This window comes from Somniosus microcephalus, chromosome 10, assembly GCF_052327205.1.
Source record: "Somniosus microcephalus isolate GS21.2 chromosome 10, FLI_Smic_1.0, whole genome shotgun sequence".
In the NCBI taxonomy this organism is placed as follows: Eukaryota; Metazoa; Chordata; class Chondrichthyes; order Squaliformes; family Somniosidae; genus Somniosus; species Somniosus microcephalus.
In genome coordinates this window covers 213,010,742-213,030,391 of record NC_140996.1, presented here as the reverse complement: position 1 = coordinate 213,030,391, position 19,650 = coordinate 213,010,742, and the positions used below count along the sequence as shown (strand labels likewise).

At 46.5% G+C, this 19,650-nt stretch overlaps 1 protein-coding gene across 3 annotated transcripts in view; it reads right to left on the bottom strand.

Annotated features, from left to right (window-relative positions):
* Nucleotides 1–201: 201 nt before the first annotated feature.
* Nucleotides 202–19,650, bottom strand: part of LOC147112070 (regucalcin-like) — a 62,512-nt gene continuing 43,063 nt past the window's right edge. For all 3 annotated transcript variants that reach the window (XM_085999583.1, XM_085999582.1, XM_085999581.1), the window contains exons 2-7: nucleotides 12,685–12,850; nucleotides 8,668–8,850; nucleotides 6,361–6,576; nucleotides 4,596–4,727; nucleotides 2,324–2,478; nucleotides 202–535 (exon numbers count right to left, since the gene is read on the bottom strand). In XM_085999583.1, the coding sequence (XP_085855709.1) occupies nucleotides 485–535; nucleotides 2,324–2,478; nucleotides 4,596–4,727; nucleotides 6,361–6,576; nucleotides 8,668–8,850; nucleotides 12,685–12,847 (900 nt within the window). In that variant the 5' untranslated portion in view covers nucleotides 12,848–12,850 and the 3' untranslated portion in view covers nucleotides 202–484. The remainder of the gene's footprint in view (nucleotides 536–2,323; nucleotides 2,479–4,595; nucleotides 4,728–6,360; nucleotides 6,577–8,667; nucleotides 8,851–12,684; nucleotides 12,851–19,650) is intronic.

The window sequence follows — 19,650 nt, the reverse complement described above, 5'->3', positions numbered from 1 at the left end:
CTTACACAAGCACTTTAGATATCAGAAGACAAGCCATGCTTTCTCCTCATGACACTTCAGTCATCCTGTTTATAGTGGAAAGCCTGTTGCTTCAAGACACAAAGAAGTTTGACTGTTAACCCTTAACTCCCCAAGAATTTTAACATACATCTCTCCAGGATGTCCAACACCAACCATTAAAACAAAAAACGACACAGTGCATAGTCTTGAAGAAATCATTTTTATTGTTTCATAGTAGATCTATTAGTATATTCAGATGACCAATATTTGAATATAATTAGAATTAAATATTAAACAATGATTAGAATGTGGGGAAAAGTGAAAAAGATCTTGTGTAGCAAAAGGGTTTAACAGTTTATGAGTGCATCTATAAAATGGTATTTTGCAATTTTGTAAAGCTTGCTGTTGTAGTAGCTTAAAGTAGTTTATCAAGTGAGTATCATAACTGCATGGAATGCAGGTTCATGGTTATTGAAGGTGTGTTTTATCCTGCGTATGAATATGGTGGTATTCCCTTCACTCCAAGTCCAGTAATCTGAAACAGAAAAGAATATGGGCTCAATGTTAATTTTTATGCCCAGTTATCTTCTGTCTGCTGCTGCAGATTCTGACTCGCGTGGGATACTGTTCCATGGGCATCATTGCCCTCCATTGCCTCCGTGATCATCATTTAAGTCTGAGCCGAGATAGTGATAACATCAGGACCGAGTCAGATCGACATGTGCATTTTACAGCATTGACCACTGTATAGCAACCAGGAGTGAGATGCCTGGCTGCTTCTTTTCCCTTGGTACAGGAGCGCTGAACACAGCAATAGTCCCAAGGGCACCACAGCATTAAACCTTTTGAGCACTTTCTCTTTTGGATAAGTAGTCTACTAGTTTTACTTGCCCAAGCGACTGTGCCAGTCTGTTTGGTGCAAACATCCCATATTAGGGGCTACAGAGGGAATGTGTGTCATAATGACTCGACATTGATGCGATCACACTGCTGTCACCTTATCATAGGCCAGCACACCTGTCAGCATCAAGATGTATCCATGAGATAACAGCAGTGCAGTTCCGGTATCATAGAATCATAGAAATTTACAGCGCGGAAGGAGGCCATTTCGGCCCATCGTGTCCGCGCCGGCCAACAAAGAGCTATCCAACCTAATCCTACTTCCCAACACTAGGTCCGTAGCCCTGCAGGTTACAGCATCCCAAGTGCACATCCAAGTACTTTTTAAATGTGATGAGGGTTTCTGCCTCTACCACCCTTTCAGGCAGTGAGTTCCAGACCCCCACAACCCTCGGGGTGAAGCAATTTCCCAGGGTAGACTATTACTAAACTAGATGCACGATTTGGTAAAGTATCCTTTGCCAGAAAATATTAGAATCATAGAATTTTACAGCACCAAATACTTGTCAAATATTTATCCACTTCCTTTTGAAAAGCTATTATGCATTCCACTTCCGCCACTGGTCCTGGTAGAGAATTCTGGAATGGAAATTGCTCATGGCCCATTTTTAGGTTCAGAACCAGCGGTGTCCCGATAGCATGTGCCCCAACCGGGAGTCCCAGTGCCGGCCGTTAATTGGTCCTCGTGCCTCATTAAACAACAACAACAACTTGTATTTATATAGCGCCTTTAACGTAGTAAAACGACCCAAGGAGTATTTTAAGACAAAAATAAATTGACACCAGATCCACATAAGGATAAATTAGGGCAGGTGATCAAAAGCTTGGTCAAAGAGGTAGGTTTTAAGGAGCGTCTTAAAGGAGGAAAGAGAGGTAGCGAGGCGGAGAGGTTTAGGCAGGGAATTCCAGAGCTTAGGGCCCTAGGCAACAGAAGGCACGGCCACCAAAGGTTGAGCGATTATAATCAGGGATGCTCAAGAGGGCAGAACTGGAGGAACACAGATATCTCGGGGGGGGGGGGTTGTGGGGCTGAAGGAGATTACAGAGATAGGGAGGGGCGATTTTTTAACCATTTTTAGTGTGACCTGCCACACCTCCGCAGGCAGCTTGGGCATTTCACATTGCCTCGCCATCATGGGGCGGGGGGCCGATCGCGAGGACTGTGGAGTTGGAGGAGCACTCCTGCTTTTTAAAAAAATAATTGAAACCAGCCTTTTTTTTTTTGACAGCATCGTGGCAGTGTGTCTGGAGGAGTTCCTGAGCTACCCGGGGAATTCTACCCAGCAGGCCCTCCATATGGTCTATGGGGAACTCATGAACTGAGAGCGGAGCGGCGTGGCAGATCAAAAAGTTGGCAACTGTGATACTCGCCTCAAACACGGTTGTGATATTATCGGCAGTTGCGCCCATTCTATCTACCTACCTTAAAAATGCCACCTGCTTCCGGTTGTCTTCGATTCCACTCTTCGTCCATCCCCTCCGCAGCTGATGTTACGTAAAGTTCGGAGTAATCCTTTCCTCCAAAGCAGCAAGATGTTGTCTTGTCAACGGGCAGTTTCACTGTCTGGATCCTTTTACCTGAGGGAAAGATTCTTATCTGTGATTCCTGGGCTTTAGACTTCACTGTCATTGTGAGTAAAACAAGGATTTAGATTAATTCAGACTGTGGATTCAGAATCTCCTAGCATTGGGTTTGCTGAATTTGATTCTATGGGGGAAGGGGGAGGGGATTTCCACTGGGTTCTCCCAATCTCCACCGTAACTTAGGTGGACCCCAGAGAAATAGCCTAAAGTGCCATTTTTAAATGTTTCAAAGTTACGGCGGGAGATCGGGAGAGCACCCGCGGAAATGCCAGGTGCAAAATTCTAAAATGGAGCTCAAACAAGGAATTAACTTTCTTTGACTGCCATCATCTGCCATAATAAGTTACTAGAGAACTCCATTGTCTCGCCCCATGTGGTAGACCTCATATAACCTGTATAACCCGACTAAATGAAGCCAGCACATCTTCAGCAATGGCTTCCCTTCTCACCCACGCACTTTCACCTCTTGAATCCACTGAGTAGCTAACCCTTGACCCTCTCCTCATCTCCACCTATATGCTGCCCCTCGATGACATCTTCCTTAGCACAGGGTCAGCTTTCATATATATGCTGATGACATCCAGATCGACCGCTTCACCGCATCTCCTGACTCCATAGCAGTCAGACTAACTGTCCACCATGAAGTCATTGATGAGTCACAGCTTCCTCCAACTGAATATCAGCAAGCTATTTGTATTCACCCCCTCCTGCCACAAGCTCCTTTGCCACTGACTCCATCCCCTTCCTCAACCACCCGCTCTGGTTAAGTCAGACTGAGCAAAACCTTAGTGCCCTGTTCGACAGAGAGCTGAGCTTCAAACCCCACATCTTAACCATTATCAATCCCACTTACTCACCTCTGCAACAATTCCCATTCTGCCCCATGTCAGCCCTCACCACTGAAACACTTATCCTTTTATCACTTCTACATTTGATTATTCCACTCTTGGTCTCCCATCCTTCACCATCCATAAATTACAACTTGTCCAAAACTAAGCCACCCATCTTCTGTCCTGCCTCTAGTCCCAGTCTCCCCATTTTTGCTGACACTAAATTTAAAATACTCATCCTCATCTTCAAATCTATTCCATGGCTTTTCCCTATCATATCTCTGCAACTTCCTCCAGTCTTATACCCCCTCACATATCCTTCAGCCCTCTGACTATTGTGCCCTTCGTCTACCATGGTGGTGGGGTTTTAAGCCTCTCGGACCTTCTCTCTGTAGCTACCTCCTTAAACTATCCACCTCTAGTTTTCTCTCTCCACCTGTGAAAACTTTTTTTTAAACCCATCTTTTTACCAAGGTTTTAATTATCCCTTCCAATCTTCCATGCCAAAGCATTCAGTCCACATATCTCCTTCGATTTGAGAAATGTCTTAAGACATTTTTTGTATTAATGGCACTATATAAATGCAAGCTGTTGTCCAATTTTCGTGATTGATTTATACGATGAAGGAGAGGTTTTACCAATTTTCTTTCCTTCCTGCATTTGAGGACATTGTGGTACTCGGTATTGCAATCATGCAAGTATTGGCAAAACATACCCAACAAAAACAGTCAAAACCAGGGTTAAAATGGCGATCCTATAGATTATTATGATCTTAAAGTAAGACATGGTCTATAGATATATTCTGGCAGGGACTGTATGAATGGAGTAAGTCTGATGAACTACAAAAGGCCATTGTTGTTGTAATTGTAGATCTGCCTTGTCTAGTAGCAGGGAGGGATGTGTGAAAGTGCCACGGGGTGGTAGAAGTTGGGTTGGAATTCATGATAGCCCACATGGTGAGTTAGTGATCTCAGTCATGTTTTCAGGAGGGGTTTCCCAGTGGGAATGATGGGAAGAGATATTGGACACTGACTTGTGGTTCAAAAATGGCTTGTGAGTGGGTCACCCTCATCGCTAATAACATTCTGCATCAGACCAACAACAGATGTATTGCTGGCTAGAGAATGTTATGCAGGAGATTAAAGGAAAAAGATAACAATAAACTGGTGTAAAAAATATGTATAATCAATTCTGATACCAACATTGAGGTGTCAAATAGGAAATTGTAGTTCTTTCAAACATAAAATTGGACATCGCCATTTACATATTGAATTGATTTACCTGTTTCTGGGTCAATACGAAGGACTCGTCCACCATTGTAGCAGGCAACCCAAAGTTTTCCCTCTGCATCGATGCACTGTCCATCTGGAATAACCTCCTCTTGTTCAAGCTTGTACACAACTCTTCGATTTGCTATGCAGTAATGTAAAGAAAAATTAAAAGCTTATTTATTAGAAAATATGTCTCTTCCTTTAAAGATACAGAATCTGAAACAAATCATCCCAGACCAAGATGGTGACAAGCAATTTTCCCTGTCATTTTTCTTGGTACTGCGCGGCCCATTGCAAAGCCGGCAAGCCGGCTGCGCGGGTTCCCTGGGGCGCTGCACAGCCACGCGGCTTAAAGTGAACATTGGTGACAAGTTACCAGCTGTGGCTCAATGGGTAGCACCCTCGCCTCTCAGTCAGAAGGTTGTGGGTTCAAGTCCCACTCCAGAGACTTGAGCACAAAAATCCAGGCTGACACTCCAGTGCAGTGCTGAGGGAGTGCTGCGCTGTCGGAGGTGCCGTCTTTTGGATCAGACGTTAAACCGAGGCCCCTGTCTGCTCTCTCAGGTGGATGTAAAAGATCCCATGGCTCTATTTTGAAGTAGAGCAGGGGAGTTATCCCCGGTGTCCTGGCCAATGTTTATCAACATCACTAAAACATTATCTGGTCATTATCACATTGCTGTTTGTGGGATCTTGCTGTGCACAAATTGGCTGCCGCATTTCCTATATTACAACAGTGACTACACTTCAAAATGTACTTCATTGGCTGTAAAGTGCTTCGGGACGTCTGGTGGCCGTGAAAGGCGCTATAGAAATGCAAGACTTTCTTTACCTCCTTCCAGTGGGGGTTTGTAATTTCTGTGTATTATTTTTATCATTTATGTCAAATTCTTGTGTATGCTATGGATTAATGACATTGTTAAAATAACGGACACAAGAATTTGATCAAAATGCATTAAGTGGCAGATTAAATATAGTGCATAGAAGAATTTGATGCACCATTGTCACGTAAGCAAACATGGCAATGCAATCTGTTTTAGTGATGTTGGTTGAGAGAAGAAAGTTGGCCTGGACTCTGGTAGAACTGCCTGTTCTTCTTCGATTAATGCCATGGAACCATTATCATCTACCTGAACCACTGGAACAAATGGACAAGATTTCGGTTTAACATCTGATCAAAGGATAGCACCGCTGACAATACAGCACTCCCTCAGTACTGCACTGGAGTCCCCGCCTCGATAACATATTAAAGTCCCGGGCCCACAACAAGAGATACGAGTGCTACTAACTGAGCCAAGCTGACTTAACATGGCTAAAAAGGGTTTACATGTTATTTATTTAAAACCCCATTGCCATTAACAAAAGATGAACATTAGTCGCAGACCAAAATAATGAATATAAACAATATTATGGAGCAGCACAGTCTCAATGTACTGCCTGAGATTGGTAGGACTCAGGTTCCTAGACACAAACCTTGGTGAGTTCCCTATCTCAGCTGTGTCACTGTAGTGAGGCACCAAGAGGAGATCAGGCAGTTCCCCCTGGGCATGGAGGACCAATCAGAGGAAGAGTCAACCCAGTGCCTTTCTCACACACATCCTGTCAGCACAGAGAGATGCTCAGGAGTAGCTTTGTCCATTGTCCTTTCAGCCAAGTATAATTTATGGCAAAGCAACAGAGAAGGCATGAATATACCTTTCTAAAAAAAAAAGTACACATCAACACAGAACGGCTCATTCCAACATGTGAATGAATACGTTTTAAAATATACTTACAGATCTTTCCTGACTGCAGGTCATAGTCAAATGCATCCACAGCAAAAGATAAGCTGTCTATATAATAGAAGATCTTGTGATCCAGTGACCAGTCCAGTCCATTAGAAATGTCCACTTGGTCAAAGTGCTTGACCACAGAGTGATCAGTCTGCAGGGAGTACACCGACCCCTGATGCCTTTCGACTTCGGCTGGACGAGTCTCCATTGCCATGGTGCCTGTAGCAGAAGGCAGTATTAGCCCTGTAAATACTAACCATTGCAGTTTTCCTAATACGGTAATAGCTTTTTTTTCAAACGCGCGTGCAAAGAGTATTCAGTCATTTCTATTATTGAGACTATAAGGATGATTCCAGAATCCCATGCTTCCACTAGGGAAGTCACATTCCTAGGGAGCGTGAGTTAGAGATAATGGGCCGGTTATTCTGATCCCTACGGGTGGGTACGTGCTGTGTACACACTCGTACGGACATCAGAAATGCCGGTTTCAGGCATGCGCTGAAAACCGGCATTTCCGATCTGTCAAGAATGCTCTTGACAGATCAGACGCCTGCCCTGGAGAAGAGCCTCTGCGGGCGGATAGTTCCGCTTTCTGCAGAACCTCCGCCCGCAGAAAACCCTTAGAAATCTTACGCCTGGTAAATATTTAATTTATTGTAATTTCAAATCATTTTAAAAATGTGATTTAAAAAAAAATTATTTAATGTTTTACAGTGTTTTTGGGGTGATCTCCATTCATATATTTGACAGGTCTATCTGTCAAGTGTATGAAGGGAGATTCCCTTCTCCTATTGGCTCCCCGTGGCCCACGTGATCCCAGGGACGCTTGTGAACTGCCTGCGCCTCTGGGATATGTGGGCCCTGTGCATTTCGAGTTTGGAGAGGCCCAGGAGCGGAAGTATATGCACCTCGGGAGCCCTCAGGTAAGTCCGTAGATTTTTTCCAGATCGGAGGCCTCCGCACGCGGGAAGCCTATCGGAAAATACGGGCCATTGTAAGTTAGGATCGCAGAACAACACCATTATATTCCATAATATGTCATAATCATTAATCCTCTTGTCTAAGTGTCATGATATAGCAAAAATGGTCACATCACCACCAGCAAAAAAATGGATTCAAGACTTAAGAACGCATAAAAATTAAATTAAATCTTTTTTTAATTCATTCACAGGATGTGGATGTCACCAGCAAGGCCAGCATTTATTGCCCATCCCTAATTACCCTCAAGAAGGCAGTGGTGAGCCACCTTCTTGAACACAACTGTATGATTTGCTCGGCCATTTCAGAGGGCAGTTAAGAGTGAACCATAGTACTGTGGGTCTGGAGTCACATATAGGCCAGACCAGGTAAGGATGGCAGATTTCCTTCCCTAAAGGACATCAGTAAACCAGATGGGTTTTTATGACAATCAAGTAGTTTCATAGTTACCATTTCCAGATTTATTTAATTATTTGAATTTAAATTCCTCAGCTGCTGTGCTGGGATTTTAACTCATCTTCTAACCCAGATCATTAGTCCAGGCCTCTGGGTTACTAGTCAAGTAACATAACCACTATGTTACCATACCCCTCATATGTATCATACTTTTTAAAGAAAAAATATCAGAACATAATTCCAAGTCTGTCACATAATCTAGTTATTGGGCTCGAGTTTCATAGTCAATGGGTAGAAAATCTAGCAAGCTTTGTAATTTACTTGATATTCACTGTTGTGCTTTAGGACATCACCTGAACCCTTTGATTACTGCCTTTTAAATTCTATGGCTAAATCTTCTGAACCTCTTGATTAGTTTACTGCCCAAACTGGTGACCTCCACCATCTAGAAGGACAAGGGCAGCAGATGCATGGGAACACCATCACCTCCAGGTCACACACCTTTCTAAGAAATAGGAGCAGGAGTAGGCCATACAACACCTCGAGCCTGCTCCGCCATTCAATAAGATCATGGCTGATCATCGACCTCAACTCCACTTTCCTGCCCGATCTCCATATCCCTTGATTCCCTTAGTATCCAAAAATCTATCGATCTCTGTCTTGAATATACTCAATGACTGAGCCTCCACAGCCCTCTGGGGTAGAGGATTCCAAAAATTCACAACCCTCTGAGTGAAGAAATGTCTCCTCATCTCAGTGCTAAATGGCCGACCCATTCTGTCCCCCAGCCACCTGCCTTTTTAAGTATAAAGAATCTTACCTAAGGTAGATTAAAGCAGACCAGATCAACACAAGGGTAAAATGGTGAAAATCAATTTCAGCTGAGCTATATGTAGACGGAGATGTAAAATGCAAAAGGAATTGGTTGTGACAAACCTGCAAAGAAACGTCCAGCAGGGTCCACTTTACCATCATTAAATCTGTTGTTTGGTTTATCTTGGTCGACCGTGGCTATGTCAGTAACGGTTCCCTTTTCAAAGTCTAGAAAGGCAAACCTTTTTCCAACTGCCAGAACATATCCCCCTGATCTCCGAGGGACCACTGATCCAATAGGAGCATCTGCGGGACGATAGACGTGTACAATTCAATAACGTGACTCATCCTGCAAAAACTGATGCTGTTATAGATTAAGCAGCGTCAACCCCAAGTGCAGACGATTAAGAAGCAACCCCCGATCACAATAGGCAATGGCTTGCATGCAGACTGATCGTCTGGTACGGAGATTGAACAAAGGAACAACCATCTCGAAACCAGACAACACTGTTGAAAACAAGACATGCCTAAAGGCTACAGCCAATTCAAAACTTCCAACAGAGGCTACCAGACATTCTCTAACAGGCTTTGGTCTCGTCGCCAAAGGAGGCCACCAGACAAAGCAATTAAGAGACTGCGGATATAAAAACAGAAAATGCTGGAAATACTCAGCAGGTCAGGCAGCAACTGTGGAGAGAGAAACAGAGTCAACGTTTCAGGTCGATGACTTTTCATCAGAACTGGGAAAAGTTAGAGATGTAACAGGTTTTAAGCAAGTGCAGGGGCAGGGAAAGGGGGGGAGGGAAGGGAAGGAACCGAAAAAAATTTCAAAACTTATTTTGAGCGATTTCATTGGTTCGTCTTCTGTTTATAATTGGTAGCTTTTCTATTTGGTAAGTTTGGATTGTTGTTTTCATTAATCCGTGGCAATTTTTCATTATCAGTTTACCCACTCTCGCCATGTTTGATAAGTATGATGCCTACTTCTTCAAGTATGATCTACCGTTGTTTTGTGAATATGAAATTTTAGCCAATCAGGTGGCAGTGTGACACAAAATTTATGAGGATATTGCCAGGACCGGAGAATTTTAGCTATGAGGAAAGATTGGATCGGCTGGGGTTGTTTTCTTTGGAAAAGAGGAAGATCAGGGGAGACTTAATTGAAACAAAGACTTGCATTTCTATAGCGCCTTTCACGGCCACCAGACGTCGCAAAGCTCTTTACAGCCAATGAAGTACTTTTTTGAAGTGTAGTCACTGTTGTAATGTGGGAAACACAGCAGCCAATTTGCACACAGCAAGTTCCCACATACAGCAATGTGATAATGACCAGATAATCTGTTTTTTTTGTTATGTTGGTTGAGGGATAAATATTGGCCAGGACACCAGGATAACTCTCCAGCTCTTCTTTGAAATAGTGCCATGGGATCTTTTACGTCCGCCTGAGAGAGCAGACGGGGCCTCAGTTTAACGTCTCATCCGAAAGTTGGCACCGACTCCCTCCCTGAGTACTCCCTCAGCACTGCACTGGAGTGTCAGCCTAATTTTATGTGCTCAAGTCCCTGGAGTGGGACTATGAACCCACAACCTTCTGACTCAGAGGCAAGTGTGCTACCAACTCATGGCTGACATTGAGGTGTATAAAATTATGAGGGGCCAAGATAGAGTGGATAGGAAGGACCTATTTCACCTTAGCAGAAAGGTCAATAACAAGGGAACATGAATTTAAAGTAATTGGTAGAAGGAATAGAGGGGAGTTGAGGAGAACCTTTTTCACCCAGAGGCTGGTGGGGGTCTGGAACTCACTGCCTGAAAGGGTGGTAGAGGCAGAAACCCTCATCACATTTAAAAAGTATTTGGATATGCACTTGAAGTGCCGTAACCTACAGGGCTACGGGCCAAGAGCTGGAAAGCCAGATAGCTCTTTTTCGGCCGGCACAGACATGATGGACCGAATGATCTTCTTCTGTGTCATAACTTTCTATGATTCTATGAAAATGAGGATATATTGGGCTAGAAATTCAGCTCCTTTGTGGCTGCTGTTAGCGCCTCTGGGGCGGGGGGGGGGTGGAAAAAGCAACTCCTGAGAAATTCAGTGGGGTGTTGCTGAGGTGCTACCCTATAGCGCCGCGCCCCCGCCGGTAGCACCCCGGGCTGCTGCGCCGCCAGTGATGATGTAATCGGCATGTGCCGCGACCCCTTAACGCATGGCGGCAGAAAATCGGCTGCGCCCCGTGAGGCTGCCGCGGGCGATGTCAGCGCCAGCCTCGCAGGTCCTGCAGAGTGCACAGTGGCCCGTCCCTTTAACTGAAGGGGAGGGGCTTTGAAACGCGGCAGCGCTCCGCGGAGCCTCCGCCAAGTGCTGCTGATCGCGCCCTGACATCGCCTTGGTTACCGTTCCACCAGGAAGTGGAGTGCCCAAGATTGCGCTTCACTTCCTGGGTGGGGCGGTAAGGCGAATTTAGCGGCCGGGCCAGTACATCTGCGTCGGGCGCTAAATGTCCAGCCTTAACACAGTTACCGCCCCCAAACGGGGCATAACCGAATTTTGCCCATAAAATTTGATGGGAAAAATGTATTTTAGATGCAATACTTTTATAAGTCTAGCAGCTATAAAGTGGAGAGAATTCAATGGAGAGAATGTCCCAAGCAGTTTGGGCAGTTCTCCTATTCTTCATTTTAGAGAAAAGCAATCTAAATTTCTCTCACGGGCAATGACTGGTCTCCTATATTTCACTCACAGTGCTGAGAGAGTGCATGTGCCATCAAATAGAGGCCACTTCTGCATGTTATGGGGACATTAAGGAAGTTATGACACTACTTTGGAAGAAGAGCTTGAAGTTACGGACAACAAGCGGGGGGTGTGGGACCAGGCATGACTGTCCTTTCAAAGAGCCAGCAATGGCACGACGGGCCGAATGGCCTCCTTCCGTGCTGTAAGTTGCTATGATTCTTCCACTGTCCCCGGTCAACATTCCTCCCTCGAGCAACATCGCCAAAGAAACAGATTAACCAGTCATTCATCTCATTGCTGCTTGGTAGGATCTTGTGATGACTACAGTATCTGCCTACATAACAATAGTGTCTGCGCTTCAAAGTGATTCATGCGAAGTGCTCTGGGACATTTCTCAGGTTTGCGATCAGGCCCTATATAAATGCAAGGCTTCCTTTCAGCACAGACAGGAGTTTGGGTTAAGACAAATTTTATCCTATTTTAAGGATCAGGGGCTAAAAATTGAGTAGCCCCCGTGCCGGAAATTGAGTGGTTACGCCCCAAGAGGGAAGCGGGGCGCTACTGGGAGCACCCCGCGTCCCTCTTGAGGCGCTGCGAGTCGCGCTGCGGTACGTCGCGCCGCGGTATTGCGGGCCTTCCTCCCCTTCTTAAAGGGGAGGGGCCTTGCGCAGCGCGACCCGGGGCCCAGCTGGGCCACCAGGGATCGGGAGTGCCGGCAAAAGAGCCCGGCACTCAAGAGAAGTGCCGGGCTCCTGAAGCACAGCCGGCAATCCCCCCGGGGGGGGGTGGGTCGTTCAAGAGGCCGGGAACGGGAGCGCAGGCAGGTGCTGGCAGGCGGCCAGCAACAAAAATGTTCGCTCCGAAGCTCGCCTTTAAATTGCGCCTCCCCGGCCGCAGGTAGGCCCCCCCTGACCCCGTCAGACGTAGCGTCCGGCGGTAAGCCAGGGGGCGCTCCCAAAGATCGTGGCCGTGGCGCGAGTGGGGCACTGTGCACAGTGATGACATCATCGCCGGCGGCGCAGCGCCACGGACCGCTACCAGTTAGCGCCGCCGCTAACCTCCCGCTGAAGTTCGCGAGAGGCGTGGGCAGCGCCGCGTCCGGGCGCTAGTTGCTTTGCGCCCCGTTATAGGGCGCTAACGGGAGGTGCAAAGCAACCCAATTTTTCCCCCCAGGAGTTTTGACAACTTTCACAGCACAAACTGTGCCTTCAATTTAGACTATGTGCACTATTGTAGTGATTTCACACACAGATATCAAAAGGATGCACAGTCTGCATAATTGGGAGTAACAGATAGTTGCCTTCTGAAGGTGAAGGTTTTTGCACATTTTAATAAAGAGAAAAAGCAATTGCCATACATAAGGATGGGAATGGAACTGTCCCAATTGAAGACATCCTTTGTCTTACCGACGTGCACGGTTTTCACTTGTTTTGTGGATGCATTCCATCGGCACACCTTCTGTCCTGTGATATCCACATACACAAGAGAACCGTGCTTTTCTTCCCAAACTGGGCTCTCTCCAATTCTGCTCTTGTCCTTCACGACGCACTCAATCTTAATGGAAGCCATTGCCTGTGAAAAATATTAAAAAGTCACTTAAATATCAGACTGGATGGCTCTTTTTCTGCTGGCACAGACACGATGGGTCAAATGGCCTCCTTCTGCGCCGGATGATTCTTCTATGATACCAGAAATGCGAGGGTACACCTATCGGGAAAGGATGAACAGGCTGGGTCTCTTTCCTCTTGAAAAGAGATGGCGAGGGGTGACCTAATAGAGGTCTTTAAAATGATGAAAGGTTTTGATAGAGTGGATACAGAGAGAGTGTTTCCACTTGTGGGGAAGAGCATAACTAAAGGCCATCAATATAAGATAGTCACCAAGAAATCAAATAAGGAATTCAGAGGAAACTTCTTCACCCAGAGAGTGGTGAGAATGTGGAACTCGCTACCACAGGGAGTGGTTGAAGCGAATAGTATAGATGCATTTAAGGGGAGGCCAGACAAGCATATGAGGGAGAAGGGAATAGAGGGTTATGCTGATAGATTTAGATGAGGAAAGACGGGAGGAGGCTCGAGTGGAGCATAAACACCGGCATGGACTGGTTGGGCAGAATGGCCTGTTTCTGTGCTGTATATCCTTTATAATGAAATGGAGGAATATACTTCTCCGCAAATCCAGCACAGACTTAATTCTGGTGATCCTGCAGTTAGTGTTCCAGGTGTTGCCTTTCAGTAAGTACAATACTTGATTGTGAGTACACTTAAGGATTTATTAAGGGAAGGTCGTGTCTGACTAACTTGAGGTAACGAGGAGGGTCAATGAGGGTAGTGCATTTGATGTAGTCTACATGGATTTTAGCAATGCCTTTGACAAGGTCCCACATGGCAGGTCGGTCAAGAAAGTAAAAGCCCATGGGATCCAAGGAAAAGTGACAAGTTGGATCAAAAATTGGCTCAGTGGCAGTAAGCAAAGTGTAATGGTCGATGGCTGCTTATGTGACTGGAGAGCTGTGTGCAGTGGGGTTCCGCAGGGCTCAGTACTAGCTTCCCTGCTTTCTGTGGTATATATCAATGGTTTAGACTTCAATGTAGGGGGCATGATTAAGAAGATTGCAGAGGATACAAAAATTGGCCGTGTGGTTGATAGTGAGGAAGAAAGCTGTAGACTGCAGGAAGATATCAATGGACTGGTCAGGTGGGCAGAAAAGTGGCAAATGGAATTCAATCCGGAGAAGTGTGAGGTAATGCATTTGGGGAGGGCTAACAAGGCGAGGGAATACACAATAAATGGTAGGATACTGAGAAGTGCAAAGGATCAGAGGGACCTTGGAGTGCATGTCCACAGATCCCTGAAGGTAGCAGACAGGTATACTTTCTTTTATTAGCTGAGGCATAGAATATAAGAGCAGGGAGGTTATGCTAGAACTGTAGAAAACACTAGTTAGGCCACAGCTAGAGTACAGCGTACAGTTCTGCTCACCACATTACAGGAAGGATGTGATTGCACTGGAGAGGGTACAGAGGAGATTTATGAGGATGTTGCCAGGACTGGAGAATTTTAGCTATGAGGAAAGATTGGATAGGCTGGGGTTGTTTTCTTTGGAACAGAGGAGGCTGAGGGGAGACTTAATTGAGGTGTATAAAATTATGAGGGGCCTAGATAGAGTAGATAGGAAGCACCTATTACCCTTAGCAGAGAGGTCAATAACCAGGGGGCATGGATTTAAAGTAATTAGTAGAAGGATTAGAGGGGAGTTCAGGAGAATTTTTTTCACCCAGAGGGTAGTGGGGGTCAGGAACTCACTGCCTGAAAGGGTGGTAGAGGCAGAAACCCTCATCACATTTAAAAAGTACTTGGATATGCACCTGAAGTGCTGAAACCTACAAGGCTACGGGCCAAGAGCTGGAAAGCGGGATTAGTCTGGATAGCTCTTTATCGACAGGCGCAGACATGATGGGCCGAATGGCCTCCTTCTGTGCTGTAAATTTCTATGATTTCTGAGTCTTGACCATAGATATCAGCCATAACATTGGGTAGTTCTAAGCTTCTCATGGATGCATCTGCATGCTTATTCTTTTCGGTACCAGTAAGTATATGCGATGGTTTATGGTATGTCCTGAGACCATGCCGTGTAGCCTTTTAACCTCCTGATACCACAAGAAAGTAAGTCTTTGGTATGTTGTGTTAATAATACCGAATGCAAAACCAAGAGTAAATGTCATAGAGAAGGTGATGTTATGGCCTTTTAGCTGTGCTTAAAAAGTGAGACCATTGTAAAGAAGTGAGGGTGATCGAGCGGGGGGCCACCCTGCAGCTTGCGCTCAGCAACTGTAAGGTGCAGTCTCCATGTTATCTGTGGGTATCATTCATAATAAAATCTGTAAGACTAAGGCGCTGCATTTAGATCCTTAATTCCAGGCACAGAGACAACAGATCCAAGCTGGTCTCGCTAGCAGTGCTACTCAACAGTTGTCACCTGTAGGCAGAACATGTGTTATTAAGTTGAGGGACTTTGAAGAAAGCGCTACCTCAAGATCTATTAAGGCGCAAGTAAGGAGTGTGATGGAATACTCTCCACTTGCCTGGATGAGTGCAGCGCCAACAACACTCAAGAAGCTCGACACCATCCAGGACAAACCAGCCCGCTTGATTGGCACCCCATCCACCACCTTAAACATTCACTCCCTCCACCACTGGCGTACCGTGGCTGCAGTGTGTACCATCTGCAAGTTGCACTGCAGCAACTCACCAAGGCTTCTTCAGCAGCACCTCCCAAACCCGCGACCTCTTCCACCTAGAAGGACAAGGGCAGCAGGCGCATGGGAACACCACCACCTCCAAGTTCCCCTCCAAGTCACACACCATCCTGACTTAGAAGTATATCACCGTTCCTTCATCGTCGTTGGGTCAAAATCCCGGAACTCCCTCCCTAAGAGCACTGTGGGAGTACCTTCACCACACAGACTGCAGCGGTTCAAGAAGGCGGCTCACCACCACCTTCTCAAGGGCAACTAGGGATGGGCAATAAATGCTGGCCTTGCCAGCGACGCCCACATCCCATAAACAAATTTTTAAAAAGATGTTATGAAATCAGGGGAAATGCTTTCAGCCTACTGCTGAAAGCGTCCAATACTCTCCACGGTGCAGGTTTTAATTTGAAATATTTTGAATGTTGTGGAATGGTCACTTTACACGTAAAAGATGTGAAATCAACTTTAGTAATTAAAACAGAGGAATTGATTTTAGAAAGTAAAGAAATATAGCGATTAATAAATATGGGGGATAAATTCAGTATCGCCCCTTTTGGGGCACCATTATCGGCCGTCCGCAAATTTTAGCACCTGCCGCTAATTATCACCTCCGACGGCAAACTTGGCTTTTATCGCCCCTGGAGGTGATTGGAGCGCTAAATCAGGTGCTTCACACCTGTCTTAAGGCGCAAAGGCCGAGGAGCGAGGCGCTACCTCAGAGCGCTGGCGAAGCAAGGAAGGGCAAATCAAAATGAACCTGCAATGTGCTGCTCAGTACTCAAAACTCCTTCACACAGCGTTGAATCTCTCCAGAAGTCTCTCTCTCTCTCTCTCTCTCTCTCTCTGAATGCGTGGTGCAAAAATGTCACCAACAAAAAAAGGCAGGAAGCGGTCGGCCTTAAATAGCGCTCCCCCAGTCCCTTTCTGACTGCAAAACGCTCCCCTCAACCTGTCGTTGCTAGCGGCAGGCGGTAAGGCAGGGGGCGCCACTCAATATCCGGTCCGGGGCGCTAACGGGGTGTTGTGCACTCGACCGATGTCACGATCTGCCGGCGCAGGAGATCATGGCGGTAGTATTCAGCGCTGCCGCAAAATGTCCAGTTAATTTCGCGAGCAGTGCAAACATCACCGCGCCCGGGCGCTAGTTGCTTTACGCCCCTCTTAAGGCGCTAACGGGAGGCGCAAACAATGGAATTTTCCCCCCATAAAGTTCTAAGCTGTCAGCCATGGCTCAGTGGGCAGCGCTCTCGCTTGAATCAGAAGGTTGTGGGTTCAAGTCCCTCTCCAGAGACTTGAGCACAAGAATCTAGACTAATACTTCAACGCATTGCTGAGGGAGGGCTGCACTGTCGGAGGTGCCGTCATTTGGATGAGACGTTAAACTGAGGCTCAGTCTGCCCTGGAGGGAATGGTAGAACAGTGGTTATGTTACTGGACTAGTAATCCAGACTAATAATCCGCGCAGATATGAGTTTAAATCCCACCATGGCAGTTTGTGAATTTGAAACCAGTTAATTAAATAAAACTGGAATTAAAAAGCAAGTATCACTAATGGTGACCATGTAGCTATTGGATTGTTGTAAAAAACCCAACTAGTTCACTAATGTCCTTTAGGGAAGGAAACCTGCTGTCCTTACCCGGCCTGGTCTATATGTGACTCCAGACCCACAGCAATGTGGTTGACTCTTAATTGGCCTAACAAGCCACTCAGTTGTATCAAACCACTACAAAAAACCATAGTAAGAATAAAACCGGACGGACCACCCAGCATTGACCAAGGCATCGGATTCGGACAAGACAAAGGCACACCCAGCCCAGTCAACCTGGCAAAGTCCTCCGCACTAACATCTGGGGACTTGTGCCAAAATTGGGAGAGCTGTCACGCAACAACTTGACATAGTCATACTCACAGAATCATACCTTTCTCCATCACCATCCCTGGGTATGTCCTGTCCCACCGGCAGGACAGACCCACCAGGGTGGCGGCACAGTGGTATATGGGAGTGAGTGGCTCTGGGAGTGCTCAACATTGACTCCGGAACCCATGGTATCATGGGCAAGGAAACCTCCTGCTGATTACCACCTACCGCCCTCCCTCAGCTGACGAATTAGTACTCCTCCATGTTGAACATCACTTGGAAGAAGCACTGAGAATAGCAAGGGCACAGAGTGTACTCTGGGTGGGGGGCTTCAATGTCCATCACCAAGAGTGGCTCGGTAGCACCACAGCTGGCCGAGTCCTGATAGACATAGCTGCCAGACTGGGTCTGCGACAGGTGGCGAGAAAACCAACACGAGGGAAAACCCTACTTGATCTCGTCCTCACCAATCTACCTGTTGAAGATGCATCTGCCCATGACAGCATTGGTAGGAGTGAGCACCGCAGAGTCATTATGGAGATGAAGTCCAGTCTTCACACTGAGGACACCCTCCATCGTGTTGTGTGACACGGCCACCGTGCTAAATGGGATACATTTAGAACAGATCTAGCAGCTCAAAACTGGACATCCATGAGGCACAGTGGGCCATCAGCAGCAGCAGAATTCTATTCCACCACAAACTGTAACCTCATGGCCCAGTTAATTCTACAATTAGACAAACCCTGGTTCAATGAGGAGAGTAGAAGAGCATGCCAGGAGCAGCACCAGGCGTACCTAAAAATGAGGTGCCAACCTGGTGAAGCTACAACATCAGACAAACATGCATGCTAAACAACGGAGGCAGGATGCTATAGACAGTGCCAAGCGATCCCACAACCAACGGATCAGATCAAAGCTCTGCAGTTCTGCCACATCTTGTCACGAATGGTGGTGGACCATTAAACAAATAACGAGAGGAGGAGGCTCCATGAACGTCCCCATTCTAAATGATGGCGGAGCCCTGCGTATGAGTGCAAAAGACAAGGCTGAAGTGTTTGCAACTATCTTCAGCCAGAAGTGCCGAGTGGATGATCCATATCGGCCTCCTCCTGAGGTCCCCACCATCACAGAAGCCAGTCTTCACTTGTTATCAAGAAATGGCTGAGTGCACTGGATACAGCAAAGGCCATGGACCCCGACAACATCCCGGCTGTCGTGCAGAAGACTTGTGCTCCAGAACTATCTGCGCCTCTAGCCAAGCTATTCCAGTACAGCTACAACACTGACAGCTACCCGACAATGTGGAAAATTGCCCAGGTATGTCCTGTCCACAAAAAGCAGGACAAATCCAATCCGGCCAATTACCACCCCATCAGCCTACTCTCAATCATTAGCAAAGTGTTGGAAGAAGTCGTCGACAGTGCTATCAAGCGGCACTTACTCACCAGTAATCTGCTCACCACTGCTCAGTTTGGGTTCCACCAGGACCACTTGGTTCTAGAACTCATTATAGCCTTGGTCCAAACATGGATGAAAGAGCTGAAATCCAGAGGTGAGGTGAGAGTGACTGCCCTTGACATCAAGGCAGCATTTGACCAAGTGTGGCACATGGAGCCCTAGTAAAATTGAAGTCAATGGGAATCAGGGGGAAAACTCGCCACTGGCTGGAGTCATACCTAGCACAATGGAGGCCAATCATCTCAACCCCAGGACATCGCTGCAGGAGTTCCTCAGGACAGTGTCCTAGGCCCAACCATTTTCAGCTGCTTCATCAATGACCTTCCCTCCATTGTAAGGACAAAAGTGGGATGTTCGCTGATAATTACACAGCGTTCAGTTCCATTCGCAATTCTTCAGATAATGAAGCAGTCCGTGCCCACATGCAGCAAGGCCTGGGCAACATCCAGGCTTGGGCTGATAAGTGGCAAGTAACATTCGCATCACACAAGTGCCAGGCAATGACCATCTCCAACAAGAGAGAATGTAACCTCCTCCCCTGACAGTCAATGGCATTACCGTCATAAAATCCCCACCATCAACATCCTGGGGGGGTTACCATTGACCAGAAACTTAACTGGACCAACCACATAAATACTGTGGCAACAAGAGCAGGTCAGAGGCTAGGTATTCTGTGGCGAGTGTCTCACCTCTTGACTCCCCAAAGCCTTTCCACCATCTACAAGGCACAAGTAAGGAGTGTGATGGAATACTCTTCACTTGCCTGGATGAGTGCAGCTCCAACAACACTCAAGAAGCCCGA